This window comes from Ruditapes philippinarum, unplaced genomic scaffold (genome assembly GCF_026571515.1).
Source record: "Ruditapes philippinarum isolate M1 unplaced genomic scaffold, ASM2657151v2 ctg15688_1_1_1_1, whole genome shotgun sequence".
Taxonomy (NCBI): Eukaryota; Metazoa; Mollusca; class Bivalvia; order Venerida; family Veneridae; genus Ruditapes; species Ruditapes philippinarum.
This window is the reverse complement of record NW_026858552.1, coordinates 8,194-20,000: the sequence shown is the minus strand read 5'-3', so window position 1 is coordinate 20,000 and position 11,807 is coordinate 8,194. Positions and strand designations below refer to the sequence as shown.

The 11,807-nt window shown below is 30.8% G+C and overlaps 1 protein-coding gene across 1 annotated transcript; it reads left to right on the top strand.

Moving 5' to 3' along the window:
* The first annotated feature begins 457 nt into the window (after nucleotides 1-457).
* On the top strand, nucleotides 458-8,027 carry LOC132753572 (collagen and calcium-binding EGF domain-containing protein 1-like). The gene is made up of 4 exons (XM_060744059.1): nucleotides 458-604; nucleotides 4,432-4,694; nucleotides 5,935-6,041; nucleotides 6,999-8,027. The coding sequence occupies exons 1-4, from the start codon at nucleotides 465-467 to the stop codon at nucleotides 7,113-7,115; spliced, it is 627 nt and encodes a 208-aa protein (XP_060600042.1). The 5' UTR covers nucleotides 458-464; the 3' UTR covers nucleotides 7,116-8,027.
* The last annotated feature ends 3,780 nt before the right edge of the window (nucleotides 8,028-11,807 follow it).

Genomic DNA, 11,807 nt, shown 5'->3' with positions numbered 1-11,807 from the left:
TTAAAGCAATTGTGTTGTATTAGTGAATATATACAATACTGGATGAGTACATTTCAAATACCTAATCTTTAAGATATATAATTTATATACATTAATTCCTAGGAATGAAGCATTGTTTTGCTTGAAATTTAGAACTTTTTGCATTGATATTCCGACAATAAATACAACTAATAATTTTCACATAAAACATTACAAATTCCTCCACGAAGTTTACTCTGCTCTGAAATGATCTTTAAACCCTTATCATATCTAAAGAATCATTGTAAAGATAAATTTAGCAATGATAAAAAAGTTCTCTGATAAAGGCTGATAAAGGTAATTGGATTGATTGAAAGTTCATGTTCTTACAATTTATGAAGTGCTTATGTTTTAAATGTAAACAACCTGAGAAATAGGCCACTTCTGGTTGCATTAATTCTAGAAGCTTTTATTTAATGTCGGCATTGTTTGTATAACTAGAAGAAATGGCAATTTATTTAAGGGCAAATATTGTACGTTTCATTTTGTTTGTATATGCACTAAAAGCTGTGCATTGTATTCTTGATGGTGATGTACACGATAAATCGCTTTCGGATCGCATAGAAGATCTGTTTACTGATATAAGGTAAGTGCTATTTTATGATATACTATGCTCAAAATTGATATCAGAAAATATTGATAATTACTACATATCCTGTACGAAATTTTCTGCACGGAAATGAGGCGGAATTCAATGGCAGATTCCGCACAGAAATTTAAATTCTCCCCCAAATATACAAGTGTTAAACCATTTGCTTTTGGCACGGATTCCGGCCGGATTCCAGGCGGAAACGGGACGGATTCTGGGCGGAATTGGGACGAAATATGCAAATGAGTTGGGGAGGAATTTTGAAGCGGAATCTTGGGGCGGAATTTTGAAGCGGAATCTCTGGGCGGAATTTTGAAGCGGAATCTCTGGGCGGAATTTCGGAACGGAATTTTGGAACGGAATTGTCAAACAAAATTCTGGGCGGAATTCTGGGACAGAATTGATGGGGGCGGAATTTTTATGAGTTTAACATGATCACATTTTTTTGGGATAAAATTATCAGTAATGTATAAACATTAAATTTTCTTTCACAAAATTTAATACATAGCCTTTAGTCCAAATACAGAATAGAATACCATACATTCACTATAACACAAACAGTTTTTTTCTACCTGCAGGTTTTGGTAGGTACTGGTTTTCTTAGAATCCAACACTTTGTTTTTTTGCAATTTTTTTGCTGAGAGTGTTTCAATCATGAATTTGTTTCAAATGTTTCTGATTATTTAAATTACTATTTCTTTAATTGATGTCTGTTTTAAGTCCACTGCCTGTGTTTCCAAGAACTTCTTGTGGTTGTGCTCACCTTTAATAATAAAATTAATAATTAATTAAACAAAAAATGTAGTAATGAATTATGTTTGATTGCATAAATATATGCAGTTATATTTCATATTTTTTGATAATATCAAATTTTATGTTTCAACAATATTAAATATTAACAGTGCTTATGCATATTCAAAAATACTAAAGCTTACGCAGTATCTCATTTCAGTGCACAAGTGTTTAAGAATTGCTCTGTATAAGAATTAATTAACTGCTTTATTTGTGACACTATTTATTACTGGTTATGTATTTTTTCAAGGAAAGATGTTGAATAGTAAAGTATTGAGATTTAAAAATATACCTATTCAGGATTAATACTGCACATCTTTATTGAAACACCTTGCATCTCACAGTCAGCACTTAACTCCCAGTCTGAAAATATGAGTGTAAAATGTAATTTTAGATTGTTCCATTGGAAACACAACACATACATGTAAAATAATAAATGATTATGATGACCCTGTTCAGCTGTACAAAACTTCTGAATTTGTACCATTTATTCCTATTTAATCAAATTGACCTAATTTGTTTAATTTACAGGAAATGAAAAAGATCTACTACATGCTATTAATTTATACAATACACACAATCATTATATAGAATCATTGAATAATTTATATTTTACAGCCATTAAACATGTAATAAAGATTTAAAACAATTATCAGAAAAAAACAAATGTATGAAGTTGAAAATATAAAAACAACATTAAGCTCTTGTTACAAATTTTAGTTTGCTACCATTGATAGTTTGATATAAAACTTGTTTCAGCATTAATGTAACTAAAGGTTTACAATTACCTGATTATGTTGTTCATCTCCTTGTCCCATGTTTTCACACTTATTTATCATACCAATACTAAAACACTTTGAGATCTTAAACAAAAGTATATCTCCAAAATTGTTAAAATATCAAGTACATCTTCTGTTATTTGCACTCTTTTTGCTGACCCAGATATCTTAGAATTCAAAATTCACAACTGTATAACTGCATGGACAGGTCAATCATTATGTAAAACAGGGTTAATTTACTCATCATCTCAACCTCCATTCATTGAATGTAACAAAAATTCAAGTAACAAATAGATATATATATATAGAATTTAAAAATCATTACAAATTTCTGAACAAAAAAAAATTGCAATGTCCTAGACAAATTCTGCATATGAAATTTATAATGTTATCTCTCCCCAAAATAATTCAATGGAACAGCCTGATCTGTTGGAATGACCTGTGGAGTAAATTAGTCATGCAAAGAATTCAAGATGGTGGGAAACTGCTGGTCAGTTGAGTTTTATCAGAGCTCTGATCTGTGTAGTGTAAAATCTCAGTGGATATATATTGTAGTATTTATTTACCTAAATGAAAGCAATTATTGGGCATATTGGCTGATCAATTCTATATAGATTAAAAGGGCATACTATATGAGATTATTTCATGCAATGTTTTTGTTTTGTTTTTGTTTATTTTTTTATAACAAAATCATGATTTCTTAGGGTTTAAAATGGCAAGCACACTATCTTGTCCTGTGGCTGTCCTGATATTCAAATTTAAACAGCATTCTTATTTCAATGTTGCTTTTTATAAACCTAAGCATTTTGGAGGTGAATGTTTTCAAGTTCTACACTAAGATTATTACAGTTGTTTTTCAGTACAAAAAATATTTGCTAAATTAGTCTGACAATATATCATATGCCACAATATTTGAAAACATTGTATAGGCATATTTTAATTTCTAAAAAATAACCCTATTTATTCTAAAAATACACCTGTAATTATTGGTCAAGTATCATGCTTCAACAAAAATAATAAGTACAGTTGGTAAAATTTCATTGTCTGCAAGTGCAAAAACAAGAGTTAACAATTATGATTTAGACATCTTATATGTGAAATTCTGTTCAAGAAAAATGTTTAAGTATAGAATTCCGCCCATAGTGAAGACCATTCCTTCCCAAGAAAATTTCAAAGTTGAAAATTCTGTCCAAGATGAAATGTTTAAGTATAAATTCTGCTCCAAATAAAATTCCAGCCGGAATTTTTCTAGTTTTCCGCACAGAAAAGTGAACAAAATATTTTTCTTGTGAGACAGAATGACACGGAATTTGCGTTTCCGTTCCTGGTCCGCCCAGAAATCACTGATTTCGTGTCAATTCCGTGCCAATTCCGCCCAGAATCCGTGCCAAAATTTCGTACAGGTTAGTCTCTAAAATTTGATATTAAAAAATATTATACAATTATTTACTAGTATACCATTGAATATGATGTGATATTAATCGGCAGATGAAATATTGACAGAGGCGGTAAATATCACATTATATTCAATGGCTCACTAGTCAATAATTGTTTTATTATATGAATGGGCTTTAAGAATTTTAAAAAGTCCAAAAAGTACAACCTTATGTATACATGTACAGCGTTTGCCTGTTTCGTTGAAGCGCGCATGTCAGGCGTTCCACAACTAATCAAACGTTGCGCATGCAAAAGTAACCAAAGTTTATACTCATCATTGCGCTGTAACCTTTAACTTTAAAAGTAAAGTAATGATATTTTAATCGAGAAATATGCCATAAAGAAGAAACGCAGCAAGCACGCGCTATTAACAGTCTACGATATATGGTCATTGAATATAAGTCTCAATCTATTTAAAAACTTGAAAAATCCAATTCAGCCAGTGAATATGATACTACACCCAGTGAATATGATTTCATAAAAAGTTCGGTTGCCTACTGTTTGTACCAATGAGATTGCAGCTATATTTAGATTATATAATAATGATAATTACTACACAGTCTCTATTATATTGTTTGGAATATGATTTTATTACACACATTTTAAGTATCGCAAGATGTAAAACTAATGGTCTAAATGAAATAAAACCTAATGAAATCCCCTTATATTTTGTTTTGTAGTAATGGTTTATGTGAACCTATTTTTGATACGCTGTACCGGTTGTAATTCTCTCCCTAAAGTTTCTTGTAAAGAGATTGCATTTTCAATTATTTGCATGCATATATATTGCAAGTATATATCCATTTGTTTCATCAGGACGTTTCAAAACACAGTTGAAACAAAACTGAAAGAACTTAGTGACAAGGGCTGCCATCAATGCCTTATTAGATTAGTCGACCCTAACACAGAAGGAAACACAAATTTGACGGATTATCCGAAGGAAATAAGAGATGAAAACTCGACCGTTAATAAAGAAAATGGAACACAGTTAGATGTAAATTCTCAAGATGTCTTCCAACTCTTGCAGCGTCTTTATAATATAGAAGAGTCTGTCTTAGAGAAAGTTGACGCTACACTTGGTACGACTTATTTTTCAGATGATTAAAGTAAAAAGTCACTCGCTTGAATGAGTAATAACAATTAAATCTCCATTTCAAACATATTTTAAAAAAGAAGAAGAAGAAAAAAATACCAATGGAAATGTTGAAAATGGCATTTGATTGACATCTTAATTTGAACGAGATGATGTTGGTTTAACTTAAAAACACTATTAATTAAAAGGTTACAATTAACCACAAGTCGAAAAGGTTCATCTTGGGAGGTATTAAATCATAATTTGTTGATGCATATTCTTGCAATATTGTTTAGTTTAAACATAATTTATTGCAGCACTAAAAGTATAAAATATTATACATTTCAAATTCTTCCGTCCGACATTTTTCTTTTGTTGAGCGTAATTGAAAATCTCTTTAAGATATTAACTTGAGACACTTTAATGTTGTTTTTGCTATAGCTAATTGTCCCCTTTTTAATGTTGTCCACCGCATATCTCGAAAAGTATTTGAAATATAAGCTTGAAACTTGAATAGTGGATATTCATTCGGTGGAGTTTAGTGTGCAAGAATGATAACTCTACCTTTAATAATATTTTCGCTCTTGCTCAATGTGTTTTCCATGTTTGTTATTTTTCGTGTTTATTTTTAGTATAAATCGAAAAGTTTATGAGGTATCAATTTGAAGCGTTTCAGATGGATAGATCATATATAGGAGGAGTGCAATATACAGGCACGATAACTCTACCCATTATAAACTTTGAGTAATGTCTCTTTGTTTTTATGCTTAGTTTTGTTTGAAACAAAAACTATTTGATATTTCATGATGGATAGATCTTATGAAGTAGGAGTACCAATGTACAAGAATGATAACTCTCCTGTTAATTATTGTGAGGTGATTGCGCTTTATTAATATCTTTTGTATGATTATTTTTGTCTAAAACCATCATTCGAAAAATGTTTGGAAAATCTACTGCTGCAATAATAGCTCACAGTAAGAAGGAATACAGTTGAGAAGAATGATAAATAATTTGCAATTTTCATTACTTTTTTGTCCAGACTATAACTCAAAAGTAAAATATATCAGCTTGAAATGTCTTGGGTGAATCGCTCTGGCAACCAACTTTCTACTGTTTGTGTCATTGTATTTTGGTGTGTAAACATGTAAATGTCACTGTATACAATGAACTATGTGGTTCCTTTTTGTCCTGCACAGAAATATAAGCTAACAAATGAATATCTTCAATTTCTGTGTCTCCTGTTTCAGCATCTCAAAGACTGATTGATATAAAAGGGGTAAAAGGGGAGCCGGGATCTGAAGGATTCCCTGGAAAACCAGGACCAGGTGGATATGATGGACTTCCAGGACCACCAGTATGTCATTTGAATAGTAAAATAATCAAATAGTTTCAGAATATCAACAAATCAAATACAGCTAAGTAAAATTTCTCTACACTAAAGTTTTAGTGAAAGTAACGGTACATATGGAACAAGAAGAATTTAATTATACCTTAATTTCGAATCTCTATCATAGCTACCATATATAAGGAGTCAGTATCATTTAAAAAAAGATAACTTTTACAAATATTTGTACAGTTACAATTGTGTAATTTATAAGTTTAAATATGAAGATCTAATTTGTAAGTTGTATGAGGCGAAAATACTTCAATGAAGAACATATGGAATCTTAGGAAAATGCACGATGAATGACACATGTTTAAATGTATTTTTTCCTATACATACTATCTATAAATCTTTCTTTAGAATGAATTATAACAATTTGGGAAACAATTTAAATCTGTATTTTTAGCATATTTTCATAGAAAATTAAAAATGGACCTTATCCCTAATTTTTCATGTATTTTAAGACAATTGCTGTGTCAGATTATATTCAAATGTAGAAATATGAAAAGAAAGATCAATTTTAAAATTCTCATTTGACGAAAGATTTACCAACCTCTAGTTGGTGTCCCCCTTTTCTTACGACCAGCCCTGTTAGGTAATTTGAGGTTCTCCCAAATAGTCAGACAAACTCCATTGATAAATCAAAAATGATAAATAGTGCAAAGAATTATTCTGAATACATTTGATTGCAAACTGAAAAGAAAATAAATAAAGAAAGAAATGCAATTAACAACAACAACAACAACAACAACAACAACAACAACCGAAACAACGTGATATAGAGATGTATGCAGTAGATGATAGTGTTCCATCAGTCATGATTTCTTAAATTTCATTTAGAAACGGATTAATCGTTGCAATTAATTTGACGTCATTTCAAAATAATGCATCTGTTATTTTCACAATGTTCTGTTGTTTATCAACTAGGGTTTACCTGGAGTAGAAGGCGATCAAGGAATCCCCGGCATGCCTGGTCCTCGTGGTCCAAAAGGAGAACGTGGAGATCCCAAACTCAGTCCCCTTGAATTCAAATGGAAACAGTAAAACTTCACTTTACCTCCAACAGAAATATATGTATATGGCTTAAGGTTTGGATGAATTTTGAATATTTTCATGACTGATTGATTATATCATATTTGGAGTAACTGGAGTCAGTGACTTAGTGAAACATGCTTCTAGAAATGATCCATTGCTTTAATCAAATTTTATCATTTCTATAATATGTTGCCTTTGTATTGTAGTTGCTACAATATTCGTTATTGTAGGTTGGTAATAGAAAATGTTGGTGCATCAATTATTGTATCGTCCATAGCAATAAAGCCAAATTTACAGAAAATCTTTCTTAATCCACAAGAAGACAATTAACGCTCGTAATTAACGTTTTGCAATTAAACAATCATTAATCAATGCTTTAACTTCTTGCATGGTAACTTACAACAACAAACATTCGGTACAAGTTGCGTAACAAAGCTACACATGAAGTGTTTTAAAAACACAATATTAAAAGTGTTTATGTGTCATTAGATCGATTTTATCTAAAAATATTTTTTTCTGCCGAAAAACATGCAATACTTTTTGTGCCAAGAACCTGCCTTACCTTAAAGAGTAAAAAGCTATATCTTATTACTTTTTTTATGAAATTCATCAATAGCAGTATATTGGTTTCATAGACCTTCGACTTTCGTTAGGGTTATAATATAAAATGCTTCTGTTATGATATCCGACGTATACAGAATAAAATGTTCCGGAAAAAAATATTATTTTGGTACGCAATATTTATTTCATGTTAAATTCAAATGTAATTGTTGCTGCATATATATAATTTAAATAAATGTATGGTATATGTCCTACATGTTGTTCGGTACTTTTTTGTCTTCCATTTCCAACCAATGAGTCACTTTAGTAAATATAAAAAGCAGTTTGCTTCCAGTAGGTAACAGAACATCAATTGTAGTTCTAATATTTAAAAAAAAAAAATGTTCTAAAACATTAAAAAGTTGAAAGGAAATAAAAATGCCGCTTTTACAGTTTCACATTTTGAATTTTTATTTTTTAACTTATTGTTCTGTTTTAATTTCTTTGAAGGATCACACCTTAAAGTTTCCAGAAGTGATAGGATGGGAGGGCCCAAGATAATGTTCCAAGAGAATTTGGCCCAACCCTTTTGTATATTGTGTTATTATGTATGTTGATGTTAAAGATTTGATATTTATTTAAATAATTATGCAATAAATATTATTAACCATTTGTAAAACCTCTGCACAATACTACTTGCGGCTGGTACAAGCGCGGAATGTTATTTCAATTGTTATTCCTTATTCTAAAAGGAGGACTATAATGGCCCTGAAATTGCTCACCTGAATATAAAACTCTTCATGACAAGGAACAAGTAATATTGTAAACTATAAACAAAAGCAGATATAAATTAATCTTAATCTAAAACTGATATCACAAAGTTCATATTTGTAGCTGAAGCAGTGCATGTGTACGAACATTATTGGTTGTTATTGCGAAGGGAAAACAAGTTCTAAAAGATGAGAACATATAAGAAAAATCAATGACCCCCAGGAGTAGGGCCAATTTTTACCCCAGAGCTTTTATTTGAACAAACTTGGTACACACTCATTAGAAAATATATCATGCTAAATACCTAAGCTCTACCTCTTTGTGTTTTTTACTGATGAGTTTTTTTACTCAGTTTCTACTATATACGTATTAGGAAAATCAATAACCCCATTGGTCGGGGGCAATTTTGACTGCAAGGCTTTTACTTAAAAAAACTTAGACACCAACGAGAAGATTTTTCTTGCTAAGTATCCAACCCCTAGCTATTTGGGTTTTTTAAAAAGAAGATGTTTTTGAAGTTTTTACTATGTACATATAATTAAAATCAATATTGGACCGCCAATGGCGCAGCCAATTTTGACTCCAGTGCTTTTATTTGTACAAAGATGGTAGACACCAACTAGACAATGTTTAATGCTAAATATCTGAGATGTAGCTCTTTGGTCTTTTTAAAAGAAGTTTTTTTGTTGTTTTTATTATATTTGTACATACATATCAGGAAAACCAATGACCACCTTAGGCGGGGCAAATTTTGACCCAAAGACTTTTATTCGAACAATCTTGGTAGACACCTATAAAAAGATTTTTCAGGCATTGTTTCAAACCTCTAGCGTTTTGACATTTTAAAGTTTACAGAAGCTTCATGAAAGTTTTATTTAAATACAAGGATATATATCAATATATGTATATATATATATAAAGAAAATCTATGACCGCCCATGCCGCGGCCAATTTTACTCCATGGCTTTTATCTGAACACACTTTGTAGACAATCACTATAGGATGTTTCATGCTTTAATTTGAAGAAACTTGGTAGACACTCACTAGTAAATGTTTTATGTCTAATTTCTAAGGGATATGTCTTCGTTTTTTTTTTAAAGAAGATATTTGAAGTTTTTTTTTTTTTTATCTTTTTATGTATGACAGTTCTGCATGGAATTGAATTATTTTTCAACCTTATCTGACGTTGACCACAAAAGGAATATTTCTGCGAGGTTTTGATGAAATTGGCTTTGTTGTTCATAAGAGATTTCGTATAAAGTAAAAGTTTACGGACACACGCCGAACGAAAAGCCACTACAAAAGCTCGCCATGTCATTTTGTGACGGGTGAGCTAAAATGGCACAATTTTGGTAAAAATCAAATACTTTTTTGCATTTGTTTTACATCGCACCAAGATAGTATATATAATATGGCGGCTTCCCAGCTTTAGTGGTGGAGAAAGAACATAGGTGCTCAAACGCTCAAAACGTTAATACCTTAAATCATTAATACTATACATTGAATTATATTTTTTTTCATAAAAGTGAATGCTCTAAGGCTTCATACAATTAGGTTATCTTTTGTAAATAAAGTTAGGTGAATACTATTATTGTACAATGCAGATGTTCAAAGGTCAAATGAATAAGTGGAATAAACAGTCAAACCTTATTGAAATTATACAGCCTTTATAACAAGCTATAAACAGAAAAGAATAAGTACCCAGCGGGCACACCAACGTTGTAACAACGTTGAATTATGGCCAGATTTCAACGTTGAAATAACTTTGGATTATATTCGGATTTGAAAGATGAAACAACATTGAAAGTTCAACGTTGATACAACGTTGCACATTCAACGTTGGCACAACGTTGAAGTTTCAATGTCATTTCAAATTTGAAAACCCACCATACTTTAATTTTAAGATATAAAACAAGTATCAAAGTTTAACAAAACAATCAAGACAATATTAAATACTTCAGATAGTTCAAAAATACTGTTCAAATGCAGCTTAAATTTAAACTATCAAAGAAGTCCGTATAATTTAACAATGAAGCTACAATCTGTACCAAACTGCTACTTCTTCTAGATCTTTCTCAGTATGTCTAACGTGTTTCATGATGGTGTTTTAATACTTCTGTGACTGTCTCTTACTGCTTCTGCAAGTAAAATAATAAGTGACAAGTTAAAAGTGACTTAGTCAATCTCAAACTTTACTCAGTGATTCATTTTATCTAAAGATGGTTCTGTTTAAGATTTACATAATATAACAGTATAAAAATTGAGATACAGCTGAAGTTTCATATTGACAGCAAATTATGTACATAAAACAACAAAAACTTAAAAACAGCTATTTAAAAGTCTCAACTATGTTCAGTAAGAAAAACTGCTTCCCATTAGTATAATGCAGCATTTGTCCATGAAGAATTCATTCTCTGCTGTTATGCAGCATCCTTAAAACAACAAATATGTAAATTTTATGAATAATAGTATAAGTATATACATTTGTGGTATAAAAGTTTAAATAATGATTAAACTAAAAGTAAAACATTGACCAACAACGTTTAATCAACGTTAAATATACATTGGCAAAAGATCCGTATTGTCGTCCATAGTTGAATATTACGACCCACTCTTCAACGTTGGTTCAATGTTGAAACGACGTTGAGTGCCTGCTGGGTATAAATTGGATAATACATATGATTATGAATGACTCGATTGATTAGCTTAACTTACAAATCTCATACTGTTACAAATTGCCCCTAGCATATATTTCAGATAAAAATGATAAAAAGAATAGTCACTTGTTATTAGAAGTCACTTTGCTAGATTTTGTGGGTCCTCGAAATGAAAAAAAAAAACATATCTAATTTCTACAAACGCAAATACAATTCCCCTTAATATGCCCTAGAGCAAATGCAGCTAGTGCCATGGCTCTAAAACATCAAAGATTAAACAAGAATTAGCTAGTGAATGTTTAATGTTTGAAAACTAAAAGTATCATACGATCTAGTGAAGAGAAAAAAGTAATGAAAAGCTGAACCTATTGGTGCCTAAAAGGATGTGTAGTCCTTAAAAACACACTCTCATTTTTAGTTATAAGTATAATTTCTATTCTAAAAATAAGCCATTAACCTGTCACAAATGTATTATAGAGACACGTTTGCTGCTGAAATGTATTATAGACGTAAACAAGCTGCTGAAAGGTATTATAGACACAAAATTTCCGCTGACATGTATTACAGACACAAATTTGCTGCTGAAATGAATTATAGACAAAGTCCTACTGTAGAAATGTATTAAAGACACACAATTTGCTGCAGAAGACAAAATCCCGCTGCTGAAATGTATTATAGACACTTATGTGCTGCTGAAATGTATTATAGATACAAACATGCTTATCAAGTGTAT

Bases quoted from the DNA above. Each gene is read 5' to 3' on its own strand.
- LOC132753572 (XM_060744059.1), top strand. From the start codon at position 465: ATGGCAATTTATTTAAGGGCAAATATTGTACGTTTCATTTTGTTTGTA. The intron at 605-4,431 runs GTAAGTGCTATT...TTGTTTCATCAG, and splicing joins GATCTGTTTACTGATATAAG to GACGTTTCAAAACACAGTTG. The intron at 4,695-5,934 runs GTACGACTTATT...CTCCTGTTTCAG, and splicing joins GAAAGTTGACGCTACACTTG to CATCTCAAAGACTGATTGAT.